This window comes from Salvelinus alpinus, chromosome 20 (genome assembly GCF_045679555.1).
Source record: "Salvelinus alpinus chromosome 20, SLU_Salpinus.1, whole genome shotgun sequence".
NCBI classification, from domain to species: Eukaryota; Metazoa; Chordata; class Actinopteri; order Salmoniformes; family Salmonidae; genus Salvelinus; species Salvelinus alpinus.
This window is the reverse complement of record NC_092105.1, coordinates 45711567-45734224: the sequence shown is the minus strand read 5'-3', so window position 1 is coordinate 45734224 and position 22658 is coordinate 45711567. Positions and strand designations below refer to the sequence as shown.

Here is a 22658-nt window from a genome sequence, read left to right as displayed (position 1 = left end):
GGTCAGTCCTTGCATCCAAAGCCTTGTCTATGAGTGATTACATTCCTCCAGCCACATCCCTTGGCTGTTTACCAAAAAGTATCAGGGTGACAGCTTTGTTGTTTGAACTTTTAAATTGCCCCTTTAAGTTTCTCTTAAACCTGTAACAACATTGTATTAACTTTACGTCATTCCAATACTTGTTTTTCAGGCTATTTGCATTGCAATGGCATACAAATGGAATTGAGCAGTTGTCGTTAGCCTATACAAGTGGAATAGGCTCTGTTCCTTCTTTATCATGTTATGTTAGTGATTTGTTAACTTGTTAGAGCATGCCAGAGTTTGTTTAAGCATGTGTTGAACTTGAGTCATTGGAGTTAAGTGTTTATACTCTTGTAGGCCTATGTCTGTGTTTCAGTGCGTTTGTGAAGTGAGGTGAAATCAGAGAATAAGGGTTAGCTAAACTGGAGTCGGAGGGAGAATCTCAATAGCATTGCCTTGATTCCTCGCATCCTCTCTCCTCACGTCCTTCTCAAAACCATTGGATGAGAAGGTCAGAGGGGGACCAGAGACCTCAAGTTGAGTTGTAAACACACTAACTCTAATCTAAGTAAGCTCTCGGTCCTAGCATATAGATATTCCTTCTATGTTCCAGTTCCCAAGGACTGGCGTTCATCAATCGTAAAAAGGAGCAGCCTTCCAAGAATTTGGCACTGACAGTGGACCGATCTTTAATGACGACTAGTGATGGGATGTTCGACACTTTTTACTGACGCTGATATTTTCGACTCGTTCAGTCAAATCAACTAATCTTTCGATAAAATTCATTCATTTGAGTCAGTAATGCCCATAGCATGCAGGATCCCATAACGGTGAATGATCAACTGAACTCTGAAGAGTCATGATTCTACGAGCCTCTCTTTCACATGTCGTTCACCATTTGGGGCTTATTGAGCCAGAGGAGTGTATATTAAAATCAGGTCAAATAAATTACTAAAATGAATGAGACAGTAAAAAAGAAATCGCACATCGCTAATGACGACTCAATCTCGGGAATGGGACTGAATGGAGTAGTAAGTTTCATCCGTTTTTTGTCCACGCTCATTGGATACATCCATTGACAGTATTTGATACTGGGGTAGCTTGATTGTATTATGTTGGGACTGCTCAAAGCATGTGCTGTATTGTATGGTATGTTTTACGAGAGATGTAAAAGTAAGTATAAAAAATATTGTACAATCTGATGTGTATTTTCCATAGCAACACCGGGCTAGAACGAAAACATGTCCCTCCTGAACGTGAATCAGGTAGCCTATAGATGGGTTCTCAGATTCAGGTAGCCTATAGAGTTTTGCCGGGGGCTCTGAGAATTGTCCTGGCTTCATCCTCCTGTACCCATTGCCCCCTTAGCCCTATTATCAGACAGTTTTGCATCCCATTGAGCTGCTTTGAACTCAGACCCGGGCTGTTGTTCTTTTGGCCTGTTCCAGACGCTTCAAAAAAAGTCCCCAAGAATGGGCAATTAGGCAGAGTTGTCAATTAGAACGGTCGTTTGTTGATGTTGTCACTCTAATGAATGCTAATGGTCTATTAATGGCCCGGAGACAAGGTGACATGACGCCTACGCGTATCAGCGGGCAGAGTAAACAGTTTGCCTCGTTCGCCCTCATTCTGCTGCTTGTTCGAGTGCTGCAAAGACTGGCGATGTGAAGAAAAGGAAGGAGAACGATGGGGTGAGTGGTAATGTGAGTTCGCGAAGGGCAGAGAACATGTTAATAGAGTTGGTGTGGAGGGAAGAGAAAAGAAGGGGGGCAGAGAGAAAATAGAGTGATGGTGAAATGGAGCTAGAGCGAGAGAGAGGGCAAGTTTGACAGGGCTGTCATTTAGAATGCTCGGCAGATGGCAGGGAAAGTGTTCACTTCCTGCTTTTTGTATGGCTGAAAATAGGCAGGCTTTTTGTGGCCGTGGCACAACACGGGGTGTCAGTGCTCCCACTACAGTGAACCGCCTCAGCTAAGTTTGTCAATGGTGAGTAACAATTCAATGCTTGAAAGGTTTGGAGTGCTAAAAAGATACACAGCTTCCCAAACAATTGTTGGTAGACACAGATTGTAACTGAGAGAACCTCCATTCTGAAATCCTTGAAATCCTCCATTCTGAAATACTTGAAATCAGCATTTTATAGATGCAGGCAGTTTATTTGAAAAGGTCAAAGGTATAAATGAGCCCCCAGTGAATTTACCTGACACTCCTATGCCAAGTTCTCATTCTCACCCTTCTCTGTTTCAGAAGTGCGTAAAGCCCTGAAAGAAATTGATAGAAAAAAATCCCCAGGCCCTGATGATCTAGACCCCCGCCTCCTACACCTAGCTGCAGATCATTGCTCCCCTTTAACATGTATTTTTAACCTCACGCTTGACGTTAAGGAAATCCACAAGTTATGGAAATCTGCTTTTGTACTGCCTCTCCTGAAAGGTGGAGATCCTTCGCTACTTGACAACTATCGACCCAAATCAAAATTGTCTGAACTGTAAAAGGTACTGAAGTCCTTAGTTAGTAGGCAGCTGAAGGCCTACCTCCAAGAAAACAACATATTACATGGAATGCAATCAGGTTTTAGGTCTGGCCACGGCACTGTTTCAGCAACATTGAAGGTTTTAAATGACATCCACTGTGCTCTTGACAAGAAGTTACATTGTGTGTCTGCCTTTATTGATTTGTCAAAGGCATTTGACACCGTGGACCATGCTGCGTTGGTGCGAAGGTTAAACTGTTGTGGAATTACTGGTCATGCTCTAGATTGTGTACAATTTGATAGGTCATTTATAAACCAATGTGTAAAGGCGGATGGTTGTAAATCTGAGTCCACAGAGTTGTGCTCAGGTGTTCCACAAGGTTCTATTTTGGTCCCACTGTTGTTCATTTTGTATATCAACAACATTGGGGATCATATTGAAACAGCGGATGTTCATTTTTATCCACATGATACTGTTCTTTATTCAAGTGGAGGTAGTTTATATTTAGCTTTTGAAAATGCCCAAAGAGCATTTAACACCATACAACAGAATCTGTATGATTTGAAGCTGGTTCTGACTTTGGGTTAAAAAAAATGCATGGTATTTTCAAATGCTAGCCATGTTACTAATCATGTCATTACTACATTGGATGGACATACTATAGAGCAAGTCAAAGTGTACAAATATTTAGGTGTGGTGGGTTGATGACAAGCGTGGAGAACTTGATAAGGAAGCTCAAGCTGAGAATGGGTTTTTATTACCGGCATAAGGCTTGTTTTTCTCTGGAGGCCAGGAAGGAGCTGGTACGATGTACACTACTGGCGGATTTAGATTTTAGTGATGATATATATCATGTGGCCCTCAGGTTCATTACCAATCAAAAATGTCTAACGTGAAAAACGTTTCATTGTTTACTCTACAGCGCCGTTGGCTGGTCGTCATTGGCCTTGCGTAGGCATAAACACTGGTATACACTGATTTATAAGGCCATACTGGGTAAAATACCACTTTATCTCTGTTCTTTTCTTTAATCAGGTCGGTAAATAAATATCCATTACGGTCCCATTCTCATTTGCTTTTAACAGTACCAAGAATTAGAACAGGTCATGGTAGAAATAGTTTTAGTTACTCAGCTCCGAGGTCCTGGAATTGTCTCCTGAACTTTAAAAAATTTGATGATCTAGTCACATTGGTGGAGTTTAAACACTTGATCGACGTAAATATCATAGAAGAGTGTAATTGTCTTTAGGACAGCTGTTTTTTAGTCATGACATTTGTGTTTTTCTTTTTTGCGTAATATGTAGTTGTTGTACTGTATGTGTGTCTATAGTTTTGTTCAATGTTGTTGGTATATGTAAGTTGTTTTGTCTGAAACTTTGTTCCCCCTGCTGCTATTTGACCAGGTCCCTCTTGAAAAATAGATTTTTATCTCAATGAGAAAAACCTGTATAAATTAAGGTTAAATAAAAAAATGCTGAGGCTTGGCATTGTCTTTCGACAGGTGGCGTCACTCCTACGTGATGCTCGTCCCTCAACCGACCAGTCTTGTAGGTAGTGGAACTCATATTAAAATTGTAATATTCCTGAGCATCCGCCATTCAAAATGAAAACATGAGCTTGGTTTCTATCCAATATATATATATGTGTATTTTCCCGCCAATGATGTGTATCTATCAAATTGACTTGTTGCTGCTACATGGTCTCGGAGTATTTCTGATTATTCTGTACGTAAATCCAAGACCCTCCATTTAGTATGATATGTTACGTTTCGTATGGTATGTATTCATTTGTGGATGTCAGTCTGTTTCGTATGATATGTTAGGAATTACAATTTGTATGATATGTTACGGATTTGCAAAACATACATTCGGTTAAATTCCTATGTACCAAATAAAAAATACAAGAAAATAGGATGGAAAGCCATTTAACAGCTCTACTGATGGTTTTGTCACAATTTTTTTTTGCATTGTATAGAGAATATGTCCACTCTGGTCTTGGCACGTGTGCTCTAGCCAACAGCTCGTGCTCGCAGATACAGTGCGGGTATAGCCTACATGATGAGATTATTATGGACAAAAGAGCTAGATTATTTTTATTTGTCAAACGGCAGCCAAGCATCGATCATCATTTCACCAGAATAAGACCCTCGATATTAATTGGAAATTAGCATCAAGTTCATCACTGTGCATTTTCACCACCCTGTGAAGTTCATCATAACTTATTTAATCTGTAGCCTATAAACTGCATGCTTTCCCGAATAGTAGTAGGAGGACCACACAATGTCATCGCGTGACTCCAATATTATGGTTATCATATCAATATTGTGCAAAAAATGCTAAAAACCGGTTTTCACTTTGCCATTATGGGGTAGTGTGTGTAGATTGCTGAGGATTATATATATTTTTAATCCATTTAGAATAAGGCTGTAACGTAACAATGTGGAAAAAGTCAAAGGGTCTAAATACTTTCTGAAGGCACTGTATATGCTACGATAATACTTTTCTTTACTGTACTATAGGGGAGGCCGGTGGCCTATTGGTAAGAGCGTTGGGCCAGTAACCGAAAGGTTGCTAGATCGAATCCCTGAGCTGACAAGGTAAAAATCTGTCGTTCTGCCCCAGAACAAGGCAGTTAACCCACTGTTCCTAGGCTGTCATTGTAAATAAGATTTTGTTCTTAACTGACTTGCCTAGTTAAATAAATAAAAATATATACACAAAATACTGTTTACAGTGAGGGTAGGTGTTGGTAAGAGGCTGTAGAGGTGGCCTTTCCATTATTATTATTTTTTATTCGACGTATTTTACTCACATAAAAAGGTTGTATGGAAACCTGTTTACTGTTCCTAATTCATGATATCGCTCTGCTCTCTTATGACTTTGTATGAAATAGGCAGAGTAGCTAGCTACGTTATTAACTACATTGTGCCAGTGACTTAGCAATTAGCAATTGCAAGAAAATAAAAACAAAGCAGTGGCTACCTACTGCAAAAATATGTGCAACCATGTTGGTCGTCAGTAACCCTGCTTAACCAACTTACCCAATAACCAAACTTAACCAATACTGACAGAAATCAGTCCGTAGATCAACATGTTTCTCCATGATCGCTACTTTGCAGTGTTCTGTTTGAGACCACCTGAAGCAAGACCGAGTCCGAGTCAAGACCAAGAACAATTCAAGACAACATTGTCATTTTTTTTCTTCATAAAACCCCTCTTTTGGTGGGTTACAATGATTAATGATATATGATTGGTTCAGGCTTTCTCTCAAATGGAAAAACTCAACATGAAAATAATGTTTAATTTGACCCTGCTGCCGCAGCTAGGTTATGACCAACTTTGTCAGCGCCAACATTCAGATTTGGACAACAATATCCAGGTAAGAAATAATTCGTTTTTATGTTGGTAATGATAATATTAACATTTTAGTAATTTCACCGATTTGATTAGATAAGAACTTTTGAAGCTTGGTGTGAGCTAACTAGCTACCAAGTCAAGTAGACTTGAAAAGCAGAATCAACTTGAAAGTGAGTTGACAATTTCTATCGGAGGTCAAAATTCATATTATCTCATCAATGACGTCGATTTTTTTAAAGTACATGAAATCTTTATGAAGTGAATCAGAGATTTAAAAAAAATCTCATAATGTTAGCCATATAGCTAGATTACTAGCTAGCTACCTATGTAACTATGCTGTTAGCCAGTGTTGGTCAAGTCAGTCACCCAAGACGGAGCAAGGTAGCCTACTTGATTAACTCTTGTCTTTTTTGATAATGTTTTCTTTGATAACTGTACAAAATAAAATGCATTTGTTGGTATTAGAGCTAAAAACAACTGGCTAGTGATTATGTTGTCCGTAGCTAACCAGCCAAAAGAGAGGGGTGCTGTGAAGGATTGGATAGCTATATTTTACTAGCTAGTCATATCCCCATAGCCATGTAGCCATCCCCTGATGACTACATGGCTGTATCTCATTAGGTGTCTGTTTATCTGTGATAAGATTCCTATAAAATATTAAGCGTTCTGGCTGTTGATTGCAAGAATGAATGTAAGGTTATAGCCTAATCCTTATGATAATAGCTTATAAATAATGACTTAGTGGTGGTCAACTTGGTAACTAAATGTTCCTGGTCTAGCTGGTTTGTAATTTTGCTACTTACAGGCATACATGATCATAATATTTCACTTATGCAATTATATGACATGTTTTCTCAAATGTTATAGTGAAACATTTTATTATCCAAAAAGTTAACTTTGTCACCTTGAAATTGATAACTTGTGGATACGCTATTCCCTTTTTTTATGTACAGAAGTGTATTCTGAATATAACTTTTTGTCAATCTTAGGCTATTCTTTGGAAGGGTTGTCATTAATTTACATTTGAAATGTTAATTGAATTGTTTTTCTTTATGTTTGAGCTTTAGAAATGGACAGAGGAGACCAGTACCAGGAATGATGCAGTCCATGAGGAGAAGGACACTGATGGCAGATGTGCTGCGGAAGGCCTGCAGGATGTGGAGGACCAAGAAGGTATGTCCTTCTTAGAGTAAGATCCCGTTGATGCTGAGCTACTCGGAGAAGACGAGGATGAAGAGAATGAGATCAAGGAGCCAGAGGAAGTTGAGAAGCCACCACCTGGGGCCTCTCAACACATAACTGATGTGTGATTGTTATCTATTATCCGATATATAAAAATCCTTGAATGAGTAGGTGTGTCCAAACTTTTGACTGATACTGTGGGTGGATGTATAAATATATAATAATATACAGTTGAAGTCGGAAGTTTACATACACTTTGGTTGGGGTCATTAAAACTCGTTTTTCAACCACTCCTCAAATTTCTTGTTAACACACTATAGTTTTGGCAAGTCGGTTAGGACATCTACTTTGTGCATGACAAGTAATTTTTCCAACAATTGTTTACAGACAGATTATTTCACTTATAATTCACTGTATCACAATTCCAGTGGGTCAGAAGTTTACATACACTAAGTTGACTGTGCCTTTAAACAGCTTGGAAAATTCCAGAAAATTATGTCATGGCTTGAGAAGCTTATGATATGCTAATTGACATCATTTGAGTCAATTGGAGGTGTACCTGTGGATGTAGTTCAGACTGGCAGAATATTTTTCAATATCGCACAAATTATCGAAATGATATGCCACTTTGACACTGAAAACTGAGAATCTGAGATCAATGAAAAAACGACCTTGTCTTGAATCCATATTGTAGGCTGCAACGTGAGGAGGAAATTCTACTCCTAAAAATGCATTCCAGTTTCACTGACTCACTCATTGATGCGCAGCTCACTCGCTGGTGATGGCCAATGCACTCTAGTTTTACTTTATAAAACAATATTTTACCTTGTAAAGCAGCATACGGATTAGTCTTCTCTTTTCAGCAGGAGCCATTTGCTTTCCAACTTGTGTTTTTTTGCAGTTGTATTTGAAATTTTGCGAAAGCCCTGTTTTGTCTGCAAACTGTTCACTGACAGATTTGCTGTGCATTCCTTACTGTAGGATGTGCACTCTTATTGGGCTACACACAACCCACAGCTAGGCAATCTTTTAAAAGAAGCTATTGATCCTCTGCGGCTATATTATAGGCCTTCTCATGGTGTTGTCAGCTATTCTGAATTATTTCATTTCTTTCTGAACAGACAGCAATAATTATATAACTTTGGCAAATGTATTTCAATTTATCAGGGGTGTTGCAGCTCCTCCAGAACACAATTTTTTATGATTTTTTAAGGAAATAAATGTGAAGTGCAAAGCTGGAGAGAAGAGAGTTGCAGGCTCACGTCTATCAGAGCAGAGAGTGGGAGAGACCATATAAATTAAAAATATAAACGTAAAGAGTTGGTCCTACGTTTCATGACCTGAAATAAAATCTCAGGCATTTTCCATACGCACAAAAGGCTTATTTCTCTCAAATTTTGTGCACAAAATTGTTTCCGTCCCTCTTAGTGAGCATTTCTCCATTACTAATAAAATCCATCCACCTGACAGGTGTGGCATATCAAGAAGCTGATTAAATGGCATGATCATTACACAGGTGCACCTTGTGCTGGGGATAATATAAGACCACTCTAACATGTGCAGTTTTGTCAGACACCACAATGCCACAGATGTCTGAAGTTTTGAGGGAGCGTGCAATTGGCGTGCTGACTGCAAGAAGGTCCACGAGAGCTGTTGCCAGATAATTTAATGTTAATTTCTCTACCATAAGCCACCTCCAACATTGTTTTAGAGAATTTGGTGATGATGCACAGCGCATGCATATTTTCTGCAACTTTTTCAAATCATAGTCATCATATAGGCATATGGGCTAAGCTAAATGTTTTTCTAAGGTTTGCATCACAACTGAAGTTGCCAAATAACTCCAAACGTAGCCTAAAGTCCCAAGACACCTGGAACATGGTTGGAGAACCCATAGCCTAAAGCAGGGTTTCCCAAACTTGGTCCTGGGACCCAGGGGGGCCTCAGGACTGAGTTTGGGAAACCCTGGCCGACAAAGCCTAGTGAAACATGTTCTTATAAGCCTAGTCATTGCACAGTCGTCATTGCACAATAAGCCTAGTCATTGACACTATTTAATAAAAGCGGATCCCAGCTTTCTCGTGCTGCTATATTTATTGCTCAATTCTTTAAAATTAAGCACATTAATCCACTTTACAAATGATGTAGCCTAACTGGCATATTAAAAAATAAATAAATAAATAAATAAATAAATAAATAAATAATAATAATAAAACATTTAAAAAAAGTATCTGCACATAACCTCCATTCGCTATTTGACTGCAGGCTATGGATGATTTTTTTTAAAGACCAGATTAAAATGTACTTGTTACTTCTGTGAATTTTCATTATCCTCCCTCATGAGGGAGAGAAATTAGAAATTATCTTAAATATAGATGTGTTTTTGGTAGCAGAATGATAAGACACTAGGCAATATTTCTTAAACTTACGGAAGGAAAATAATTTCGGCACAACTAAATATAAATGTTGATATTAGTTGGCAGGGGTCTTTACTTAAACATTATTGTGTTTTGGTGTATTTTTAATACCCTTTTCTTTTGACTTTTTCTGCTAGACCCCCTTTCCATCTGTTTGACTAGAAATCATTAGTGCTCATGTTTTGTTCTTGTCGACTTACACCTTATGGAACAGTGGGGACTGTGAAGAGACACACGCACACACGCACTCACACACACACACACACACACACACACACACACGCGCACACACGCACACACGCACTCACAGGAACAGACACACACACACACACACACACACACACACACACACACACACACACACACACACACACACACACACACACACACACACACACACACACACACACACACACACCCGCACACACGCCCACACGCACTCACAGGAACAGACACACACACACACACACGCTAGCACACGCACTCTATACACACATACAGTGTAATACTGTTGTATATTATACATTTTGTATTGTGGTAAAATAATGTTATGATGTACTGTTTTAACTTTTTTTATCTGTGATGTAAGTGGCTTAATGTGAGTGGCTGCTACCTTGGCATTCCGGAATCTATTTACCATGCAGGATCCGGTACTTCTCATGGCATGAACAAAAATAATCATTGTTTGCAATTCATTTTTTTAAATAAAATGGTAAAAGTTAAATCAGTTTGACTCCTTGATTCCTCTGCCTCCCAAAAAAGATACTTTGAAAACACAATTTTTTTGCCTGACTGTTCCCGGGCTTATGGTTTGCGCATTGTAACCTATGTTTTGAGTGGCCGTTGCTGTGGTGAGAGAGAAAATCGTGCGCCTGTAGCCCATCTCTGCTCCTAGAGACATGAGCCTTTAACCATCTTTCCATCTGCCCAGCGTTTCACGACAAATGTATTTAGTTATTTAATATGCCCATTAGTAAAAATGTTCTCTTATATAATTGTAGGACAACTATGCTTAGATGAGACATTATTTGTGGTTGAATTGATGGCATGTTGTTTGGTTAGCCTACCTCACTGCTGGCTTATATGGTGGTGGTGGTGAGATATTCTGTAAGGTAATGTGTCCACAATAGAAAACAGGCCCTATTACTATTCAAAATCAACTACTCTAATTACAATCAATGAACCAACATCATCGCTACAGTGTTCTCTAGCAGACCATCCTCATGGATAGAAGGTTTAAAGACATCTTCAATCTATGGGCTTTTTTACATTTTTCTGCTGTGCATAATATGTGGTAGGCTGTGTTATTTTTTTTCTTTCCCCCAGGCTTGTGCTCTATGCATAAATTCTAATATGTGTATACAGTGGGGAGAACAAGTATTTGATACACTGCTGATTTTGCAGGTTTTCCTACTTACAAAGCATGTAGAGGTCTGTAATTTTTATCATAGGTACACTTCAACTGTGGGAGACGGAATCTAAAACAAAAATCCAGAAAATCACATTGTATGATTTTTAAGTAATTAATTTGCATTTTATTGCATGACATAAGTATTTGATACATCAGAAAAGCAGAACTTAATATTTGGTACAGAAACCTTTGTTTGCAATTACAGAGATCATACGTTTCCTGTAGTTCTTGACCAGGTTTGCACACACTGCAGCAGGGATTTTGGCCCACTCCTCCATACAGACCTTCTCCAGATCCTTCAGGTTTCGGGGCTGTCGCTGGGCAATACGGACTTTCAGTTCCCTCCAAAGATTTTCTATTGGGTTCAGGTCTGGAGACTGGCTAGGTCACTCCAGGACATTGAGATGCTTCTTACGGAGCCACTCCTTAGTTGCCCTGGCTGTGTGTTTCGGGTCGTTGTCATGCTGGAAGATCCAGCCACGACCCATCTTCAATGCTCTTACTGAGGGAAGGAGGTTGTTGGCCAAGATCTCGCGATACATGGCCCCATCCATCCTCCCCTCAATACGGTGCAGTCGTCCTGTCCCCTTTGCAGAAAAGCCTCCCCAAAGAATGATGTTTCCACCTCCATGCTTCACGGTTGGGATGGTGTTCTTGGGGTTGTACTCATCCTTCTTCTTCCTCCAAACACGGTGAGTGGAGTTTAGACCAAAAAGCTATATTTTTGTCTCATCAGACCACATGACCTTCTCCCATTCCTCCTCTGGATCATCCAGATGGTCATTGGCAAACTTCAGACGGGCCTGGACATGCGCTGGCTTGAGCAGGGGGACCTTGCGTGCGCTGCAGGATTTTAATCCATGACGGCGTAGTGTGTTACTAATGGTTTTCTTTGAGACTGTGGTCCCAGCTCTCTTCAGGTCATTGACCAGGTCCTGCCGTGTAGTTCTGGGCTGATCCCTCACCTTCCTCATGATCACTGATGCCCCACGAGGTGAGATCTTGCATGGAGCCCCAGACCGAGGGTGATTGACCGTCATCTTGAACTTCTTCCATTTTCTAATAATTGCGCCAACAGTTGTTGCCTTCTCACCAAGCTGCTTGCCTATTGTCCTGTAGCCCATCCCAGCCTTGTGCAGGTCTACAATCTTATCCCTGATGTCCTTACACAGCTCTCTGGTCTTGGCCATTGTGGAGAGGTTGGAGTCTGTTTGATTGAGTGTGTGGACAGGTGTCTTTTATACAGGTAACGAGTTCAAACAGGTGCAGTTAATACAGGTAATGAGTGGAGAACAGGAGGGCTTCTTAAAGAAAAACTAACAGGTCTGTGAGAGACGGAATTCTTACTGGTTGGTAGGTGATCAAATACTTATGTCATGCAATAAAATGCAAATTAATTACTTAAAAATCATACAATGTGATTTTCTGGATTTTTGTTTTAGATTCCGTCTCTCACAGTTGAAGTGTACCTATGATAAAAATGACAGACGTCTACATGCTTTGTAAGTAGGAAAACCTGCAAAATCGGCAGTGTATCAAATACTTGTTCTCCCCACTGTAGGTGTTCAGTATGTGATGTCTAAAATGCTTTGAATGACTCAGCACCTTAGAAAGTGCTGTACATTTCAGCAACAACATAGTAGCCTACCTATGTGATTTGTCCGCTGCTCTGCTGAATTGGTCACATTTTTTCTCGTGTGTTCCGTTACCTCAGAGCCTCCCAGGTTATACATTTTTAACTGTTTGTGCTAGAAACAAGCAGCCTAATCATAACAAAAACTTTTTTTTTTTGTAGGTGCACTGGTGCTCTCAATTTTAAATGAGCCTGTTTAGACCTGACTTATGATAGCGAAACCCCAATTATTTTTGCAAGGGGCACTAAACCCTCCCCGAGATCCTTTACAACACCTCAACCCAACCCTTGCCTTAACAAAACCATTCAGGAGCAGTCACATAGCCTGCCTTTGTCAGTCAGCGTCTCTGGATCTGCAGTGGCCGTTGTGTCATTTGTCAATAGAAGTAGGAAAAACTTCAACAACGACAACACAGTAACGTGTCAATCTGCTATAGCATCATTTTTTCGATAAACACGTGCAGGCATGTAGACTACCGTTAATCGTGGTCCCTGAGTGAATTATTCATAGTCAATTAGGCCCAAGAGGCAGGCAGCAGCTGTCGAACACCAGAAGTGCATTTCAATGATTAATTTGGCGTGGCGCACACCCCTAATTGTTGTTTACCGCTCGCAATCTCCAGCACATGTTATTTTTATGCAGACATGATTACTTTTGGTGCCACTTGGAGCGCTGGGGAAATGAACCCCTGTGCTGCGAAAGCCATATTTCTGTCAAGTGACATGAGACATTTTCAGACCGGTATATTGTTCATTTTCAGTCTGTCTTATCCAATGTCAGACAAAAAGACATACAACTGGAAACATTAAGAAGGGAATGTTTAGAGAGACATGCATTGATCATTATTAGTTCACTCAATTAATGTCTTTTGATATGATCCGCCATGACACACTGGAGTGTCACATTTTGTTTAACCTGCTTTAGCAAGGTTAGTCATTAAGAACAAAATGGCTTTTTACAGTGCAATTATGACCTTGTTTGTCAAGAAGCCTAGTCTATTCACAAATGCTCAACATGACCCGTTCCTCCTGAGTGGTATTAAATGGAGTTGTGTACACCATACCGAAGCCTTTTGCCACAGAAAATTGCTTGACCTTTGAACCCTTTTGTATTGAGGAAACGGAATGGCAGATGTTCCAGGGCTGCAGTCCAAAGCTCTACCCTTCTAAGCCAAGTGTGCACTTGTTAACTCTCCCTCATTGATTTCAAAGAGTTGGATTGGTGTAAGCATGGGCTTAAACTAAGTGTTCAGTGTTTCCAGAGTGATATGAAATATGACCTAGAATTAATTACAATATGCGTGAAATAATTTTCCTTCCAACAAAATGTTATTAAGTATGTTACAAAGCAGGGTTTCAGTGTTGGAATAGTGTGTGCGTGACCCAACAACAGAATGGTGTGGGTGTGTACCGGTCATTCAAAATATTAGTGCGAGTAGACCTCTGATTGGCCAGCTCCTCCTCTATGACGAAATGGCAAGCCTTTTTGAAACGGTCTGTTTGAGATGCAAGTTTGAGGTGGGGTTTTTGAAGTGTATTTATTCCCCTCCAAGTTCTGCTTTGGCCACATCTGAGTATAGGATGAGTCAACAATATTTGGGTATTGTCACGATCGTGTGGAAGAGATTCGGACCAAAACGCAGCATGAGGAAAATAAGCCATCTTCGTTTTATTATTGAAGAAGGCAAAACGAAACAAAACACTTACAAACTACCAAAACAACAAACGATCGTGAAGCTAAATAACGTAGTGCACACACACAGGCTACAAACGTTCTACATAGACAATTCCCCACAACAAACTAAAGCCTATGGCTACCTTAAATATGGCTCCCAATCAGAGACAACAGAAACCAGCTGTCTCTAATTGGGAACCCATTCAGGCAACCATAGACTTTCCTAGACAACTACACACAACATAGACACAGCTAGACAACTATACTAAACATAAAGCCAACTACTCTAAATAAACCCCCTAAACCTTACAATCACCCTGGACACTACAAAACCCACATAAATACCCATGTCACACCCTGACCTAACTAAAATAATAAAGAAAACAAAGAATACTAAGGCCAGGGCGTGACATAGCCCCCCCCCCTTAAGGTGCGAACTCCGGGCGCACCAGCACAAAGTCTAGGGGAGGGCCTGGGTGGGCATCTGACCACGGTGGTGGCTCAGGCTCAGGGCGAGGTCCCCACCCCACCATAGTCAAACCCAGCTTATATCTCCCCCTACAAATGACCACCCTCATATTACCCCCACTTAATCTTTTGGGTAACATCGACACAAGGGGCAGCACCGGGATAAGGGGCAGCACCGGGATAAGGGGCAGCACCGGGATAAGGGGCAGCACCGGGATGAGGGACGGCAGCTCCGGGCTGAGGGACGGCAGCTCCGGGCTGAGGGACGGCAGCTCCGGACTGGCTGGCGGATCCTGGCTGGCTGACGGCTCTGGCTGGTCATGGCTGGCTGACGGCTCTGGCTGGTCATGGCTGGCTGACGGCTCTGGCTGGTCATGGCTGGCTGACGGCTCTGGCTGGTCATGGCTGGCTGACGGCTCTGGCTGGTCATGGCTGGCTGACGGCTCTGGCTGGTCATGGCTGGCGGAAGGCTCTGGCTGATCCGGTCTGGCGGAAGGCTCTGGCTGATCCGGTCTGGCGGAAGGCTCTGGCTGATCCGGTCTGGCGGAAGGCTCTGGCTGATCCGGTCTGGCGGAAGGCTCTGGCTGATCCGGTCTGGCGGAAGGCTCTGGCTGATCCGGTCTGGCGGAAGGCTCTGGCTGATCCGGTCTGGCGGAAGGCTCTGGCTGATCCGGTCTGGCGGAAGGCTCTGGCTGATCCGGTCTGGCGGAAGGCTCTGGCTGATCCTGTCTGGCGGAAGGCTCTAGCGGCTCCTGTCTGGCGGAAGGCTCTAGCGGCTCCTGTCTGGCGGAAGGCTCTAGCGGCTCCTGTCTGGCGGAAGGCTCTAGCGGCTCCTGTCTGGCGGAAGGCTCTAGCGGCTCCTGTCTGGCGGACGGCTCTAGCGGCTCCTGTCTGGCGGACGGCTCTGTAGGCTCATGGCAGACGGGCGGCTTTGCAGGCTCATGGCAGACGGGCGGCTTTGCAGGCTCATGGCAGACGGACAGTTCAGACGGCGTAGGGCAGACGGGCAGTTCAGGCGCCGCTGGGCAGACGGGCAGTTCAGGCGCCGCTGGGCAGACGGGCAGTTCAGGCGCCGCTGGGCAGACGGGCAGTTCAGGCGCCGCTGGGCAGACGGGCAGTTCAGGCGCCGCTGGGCAGACGGGCAGTTCAGGCGCCGCTGGGCAGACGGGCAGTTCAGGCGCCGCTGGGCAGACGGCAGACTCTGGCCGGCTGAGACGCACTGTAGGCCTGGTGCGTGGTACCGGAACTGGAGGTACCGGGCTAATGACACGCACCTTAAGGCTAGTGCGGGGAACAACAACAGGGCACACTGAGTTCTCAAAGCGCACTATATGCCTGGTGCGTGGTACCGGACTGAGGGCACGCACCTCAGGACGAGTGCGGGGAGAAATAACAGTGTGTACAGGGCTCAGGAGACGCACAGGTGGCTTAGTGCGTGGTGCCGGAACTGGAGGCACTGGGCTGGAGACACGCACCATAGGGAGAGTGCGTGGAGGAGGAACAGGGCTCTGAAAACGCACTGAAAGCCTGGTGCGTGGTGTAGGCACTGGTGGTACTAGGATGGGGCGGGAAGGTGGCGCCGGATATACCGGACCGTGAAGGAGGACACGTGCTCTTGAGCACCGAGCCTCCCCAACCTTACCAGGTTGAATGGTCCCCGTAGCCCTGCCAGTGCGGCGAGGTGGAATAGCCCGCACTGGGCTATGCAGGCGAACCGGGGACACCACCTGTAAGGCTGGTGCCATGTACGCCGGCCCGAGGAGACGTACTGGAGACCAGATACGTTGGGCCGGCTTCATGGCACCCGGCTCGATGCCCAACCTAGCCCTCCCAGTGCGGCAAGGTGGAATAGCCCGCACTGGGCTAAGCACGCGTACTGGGGACACCGTGCGCTTTACCGCATAACACGGTGTCTGACCAGTACGACGCCCTCTTACTCCACGGCAAGCCCGGGGAGTTGGCTCAGGTATCCAACCCGGCTTCGCCACACTCCCCTTTAGCCCGTGTTACTCACGGGCCTCCAGCCACTCTGCCTTGCCTTTGCCTCATAAAACCGCCTCTCCGCTTTCGCTGCCTCCAGCTCCGCTTTGGGACGGCGATATTCCCCTGGCTGAGTCCAGGGTCCTTTGCCGTCCAGGATCTCCTCCCATGTCCATGAGTCCTGTTTACTTTGCCGCTGTTGTTGGTTCCGATCATACTGCTTGATCCTGTTGTGGTGGGGAATTCTGTCACGATCGTGTGGAAGAGATTCGGACCAAAACGCAGCATGAGGAAAATAAGCCATCTTCGTTTTATTATTGAAGAAGGCAAAACGAAACAAAACACTTACAAACTACCAAAACAACAAACGATCGTGAAGCTAAATAACGTAGTACACACACACACACACACACACACACACACACACACACACACACACACACACACACACACACACACACACACACACACACACACACACACACACACACACACACACACACACACACACACACACACACACACACACACACACACACACACACACACACACACACACACACACACACACACACACACACACACACACACACACACACACACACACACACAGGCTACAAACGTTCTACATAGACAATTCCCCACAACAAACTAAAGCCTATGGCTACCTTAAATATGGCTCCCAATCAGAGACAACAGAAACCAGCTGTCTCTAATTGGGAACCCATTCAGGCAACCATAGACTTTCCTAGACAACTACACACAACATAGACACAGCTAGACAACTATACTAAACATAAAGCCAACTACTCTAAATAAACCCCCTAAACCTTACAATCACCCTGGACACTACAAAACCCACATAAATACCCATGTCACACCCTGACCTAACTAAAATAATAAAGAAAACAAAGAATACTAAGGCCAGGGCGTGACAGGTATGAGTTAACAGAATATTAACTTTTAAAATATTTTCACTGGACAGTTACTTTAACCATATTGCTCACACCTGTCCATTCCTTGTAAATCCATAAACGGGAGTGAACGAGTGCACACTTCGGGGGGGGGGGGGGGGGGGTATAGAGAATTGGAGGGCAGCCCAAGAGTGTTGTGTTGCTCAGTTGTGTATTGTAGCGAGGATGAAACAATGTTTTATTTTCATTTTATCAGGGTCTCTTTTAATCCTTAACAAGCTTAAAAATACAATTTACAATACAATTACATTTTCAGTCATCTACTATAGTCATGAACAACATCAGTCTATTATTTTCAAGTGGTCCTAAAGTTCTCATATAAACTATTACATTTTCTGAATCGTAATGTTTTTTTCCCCCCTATTTGTCTTCTCTGCTGGGGTAAGCCATACGGTGGAGATCCTATTCCTTGTATTGACCGAATGTTGGTCGCTTAACAACTGGCTGTTTTAAATGGTGTACTTGGTGAAATAAAGTGAGCATTTTCTTTTTCATTATGTTGTCGATTGCTGGCCACCCAAGAACGTTGTGCATGACTACAACAGAAGAATCACATGTCCACCTGAGAACAATCTTTGCTGCTTCATTCTGTGCAATCTGCATCCCCACACCACATAACTGTAGTTCTCCTGACTCCCAATGAATGCTTGGGTTGTTTGCCTAAGAATATTTCACGAAAGATACTTAGCTATTCTTCTGACCATGCACACAATCCTAATTCTTTTCATGCATGGATTAGTTATTTGAGCTGAGCATGATAAGTAGTTGTAGAGCTGCATCCCTAGTAGTTTAGTTTCTGACACGTCCTCAATTGGCTCTTGCCTCGTGTTTAATCACATCCCATGTTTTGTCTACCTTTTTCCTGATAAAACAGACCAACATAACTTTGGTTTTCTTAGCATCCAAAACAAGTTTGTTCCAACAGACCTACTCCCTGATATTTCCCAAATCCACTTGTAGAGCTTCCTGTACCTGTTGAACAGATTGTCTTGCTGTATACATTGTAGTATTATCTGCAAATATAGTAGCTTGAGTTCCAGATAGGGCATAAGGAAAGTAATTGGTATATATTAAATAAAGAAGTGGCTCAAGGCAGCTGCCCTGTGCAGTTTTACTTGAGGGGAGGAAAAATACCCATTTAATATAGGTGGACTGTTTCCTGTCAGTTAGATATGACTATACTAGAGCTGGGCGATATGGGCAAAAATATATATTGGGATAAATTGCCTGAATTGAATAAAGGATACGTTTTTTTTATCCTTTAAACTTGTAGCCATCGGTTGTCCCATTAACAATCTCCCATATTAGTAAACTTCACATTCCTCTAGTATAGGCTAGGGCTGGGCGGTAAACTATATTTTACCATATACCGATATTGATGCACGGGCCGGTTTGGATTTTTACTTTACCTTACATAGCGGTACTTCAATGTTTGGTTTGTAAAATGTAATATAAACATGATGACTAAGTGACGTACCTCGAAAATGACCCTTTTCCAATGACCAATTAAATATGAGTTTCAGTGGAGCTGCAATTGGGGGAGCAGCATAGCAAAGCAAAATATTGTCCATAAGATCATTACCTGTAGATTTACCATTGGGTAATGACTTCAATAGGTGGACTAAAGAGCAAGTATTTGACTTATAACATGATCATCAATCAATTGGACAATAGCTTGCTTGGAAGAATGTTACGGATGGGATGGAAAAAACGATGTGCCATGCCAGAAAAAGTAGAAATGATGTGTTGTGTGTAAATAATGAGTGATGACAACTAAATGATGTCTTGTTTGACAGTTTTGAGCCCAGGGGGTAGATTGAGACAGTGGCTGTGTCCAAAAAAACCGAACTTGCGTTCTAAATAGTAGGCTGATTGGGAATGCGAAAATAGAACGTTTTCTAGTATGTGACATTTTGAAAATGTAGTATGCTTTAAATGCCAGGATGTTATACTCATTTCGGATTTTCATCTAGTAGAATTCGCTGCACGTTATTGAGGAAGGGAAGTGTTTTTTCAGACCTACAGTGCATTCAAAAATTACACAAGACCCCTTGACTTTTAAACACATTTTTTTCCTCAATCTACACATAATACCCCAAGTTGACAATTTTTTTTTTATGTTTGCGCTTTTATAAAAAAATTAAAAACAGAAATACATTATTTTCATAAGTATTGTGACCCTTTGCTATGAGACTCAAAATTGAGCTCAGGTGCGTTCTGTTTCCATTGATCATCCTTGAGATGTTTCTACAACTTTATTGGACTCCACTTGTGGTAAATTAAATTGATTGGACATGATTTGGAAAGGCACACACCAGTATATAGATATATATATAAGGTCCCACAGTTGGCAGTGCATATCAGAGCAAAAACCAAGCCATGAGGTTGAAGGAATTGTCCGTTGAGCTCCGAGACAGGATTGTGTCGAGGCACAGATGTGGGGAAGGGTACCAAAAAATGTCTGCAGCATCAAAGGTCCCCAAGAACACAGTAGCCTCCATCCTTCTTAAATATAAGAAGTTTGGAACCACCAAGACTTCCTAGAGCTGGCCGCCCGGCTGAACTGAGCAATCGGGGGAGAAGGACCTTGGTCAGGGAGGTGACCAAGAACCCAATGGTCACTCTGACAGAGCTCCAGAGTTCCTCTGTGGAGATGGGAGAACCTTCTAGAAGCACACTTGTAGTTTCCATCCGATAGAGGCGCAAATAGATGTTGTGCAGGGGTATTTTGGGGTGGTAGATCAGAGTTTACCAATTGATCTCTGAGATTTCTGCCCCATCGAGAATAAGACCAAGGGAGGGTCCGAAAACACATTTCCGATACTGTCATCGGATCTTAGAATGGATCTTAGAATGTGCCAATGTTTGAACGATTCCCTTAATCGGTTCAGAGCACGGGTAGTGAGGATGCAAGAATGATTCTTTTTGCGAGGCTGTCCTTGAAAAAGATCATGTCTCGATTTGTTTGGATTTTCTCAATGGCAGTATTAATCTGATTAATTTTGTACCCCCTCTCCTTGAATTTTCTTTGTTTCTCAGCCTTATTTCTGTCGAAATCTGATTGTTTTTTGCAAATTCTTTTGGTTCGACAGAATTGGATGTAGGGCAAACTGTTTTTCAAGGGAAGCGGGTGTCATTATTCCCTGATGAAGACAGCTTGTCTGTCAACGTTGGTTATTAGGTTATTCAATTATTGCATTTGAGCTCCTTTTGTTTGACAACGGCTGATAATCAGATATGAGGACAGGCTGTACCAAAATGAACGAATCGTGGGAAACAATGCACTTGTTGATATTTGTTTGTTACGGAATACATTTTTACATCCTAAATGGTATATACACTCAGTGTACAAAACATACCTTTTCCATTACATAGATTGACCAGGTGAATCTAGGTGAAAGATATGATCACTGATTGATTTCACTTGTGGAATCCACTTCCGCATTGGAGTCAGCATGGGCTAGCATTCCTGTGGAAAGCTTTTGACACCTTGTAGAGTCCATGCCCTGACGAATTGAGTCTGTTCTGAGGGCAAAAGGAGGTGCAATTCAAAATTAGGAAGGTGTTCCTAATGTTTTGTACACTGTTAAGTAGCCTATATAGTATTCTTGAACTTTGAATTGTATGGGAGCATATTTGGTCCACATATGACTAACCTCATTTAAACTTGAGTATTTATGTGCCTTGACAGGTTGAATTCATGGGAGTGGAGAAGCAAGCCAACTGCAACCACCTGAAAGCTGTGTTGTCTAGAATGAGCCCTTGAGACGCTCCCTCCTCCTCCTCCCTCATCATATTGTCCCTTGCAGTGTTCATCCAGCCGGACAGTCGATGGTGTTCACCTTACACCCCCCCAGAGGAGTACTGAGGCCGTCTTCCTCATCCTCTTCATCCGTCTTCTCAGGAATGGTACCCCAACAATGGATTCCTACAGTCGCCTAGGTAAGAGTTTGTCTGGTTGACCAGTGCTGGGTCGTGTTAATTCGTGCACACTGTAGCAAAGTGTTTTGCAATGGAAAACTGCCTGGTTAGAACAACACCCTGCAGTACCAGCAGACCAAGGTTGTCAAATCTTGTGCTACATCAAACCAAACGCTTTTGAACCTCTTCCCACTTGAGTTGAATTAGATTGATATTGCTTTTTTATCGCTGGTGTCCTTATGTCAACTCTCTGGTGTTTGAGGAGCTGCCATTAATTAGCTTGTTTGCCTCGCCTGAGGTGGAGTCAGATCTTTGGCTGCTGTAGGTGACAGGCCTTATGGTTAGAGAGACAGCTGGGAAGGATTCTCACTAAACGGAATGAATTAACTGCATAACATAAAGATTGTATGGCATGTTGTGTGTTTCTCTGGCCAAAATGTGACATATGTATCTGTTGATATGATGGAATGTACAGTCACCTCAAATTATTGGCACCCTTGATAAAGATGAGCAAAAAAGACCATGAAATAAATAATACACATGAGCTATATTTTATGCAATTTTTTTGGAAAATTATATTATTTTATACTAATACAATTGCTCAGAGCAATATTTTTTGTTTAACAAGTAATAAAAACAATTCTCAAAAAGATAAGCGTCAATTATTGGCACCCTAAAGATTCTTATAAAAAAATAGAACAAAATAAAATCTGCATTAACATTCTTTAAAAAAAAGTTTATCTGTTTAAAGCAGGAATCCACAGGCCGGTTGCGACCCTATGCCGCCCCACTCCTTGTGTAATGTTTTCACTTTGAATGAAGACAAGGGGGTTGAGCCCTTAGCCGCCTTGGGCTGGCCTTCTGGGCAAGGTGAGTCTTTGCGCTAATCCAGCCTATTCGAATCACCCTGCTGCCCCGGAGCTGGAGAAGAAGTGAAAGTCACTTGCAACCTAATGTTACAGCTGCCTAATGTTACAGCTGCCTTCAACAAACAGAGCAGACGAAGCCAACAAGCATTGTTCTTTAAGAGTCGGCAGGTAGCTTAGTGGTTAGAGCGTTGGACTAGTAACCGAAAGGTTGCAAGATCGAATCCCCGAGCTGACAAGGCAGTTAAACCACTGTTCCTACGCCGTCATTAAAAATAAC

At 42.5% G+C, this 22658-nt stretch overlaps 1 protein-coding gene across 2 annotated transcripts in view; it reads left to right on the top strand.

Annotated features, from left to right (window-relative positions):
* Nucleotides 1-22658, top strand: part of LOC139546994 (histone deacetylase 4-like) — a 257932-nt gene that overhangs the window by 1801 nt on the left and 233473 nt on the right. For both annotated transcript variants that reach the window (XM_071356019.1, XM_071356018.1), the window contains exon 2: nt 21283-21533. In XM_071356019.1, the coding sequence (XP_071212120.1) occupies nt 21512-21533 (22 nt within the window). In that variant the 5' untranslated portion in view covers nt 21283-21511. The remainder of the gene's footprint in view (nt 1-21282; nt 21534-22658) is intronic.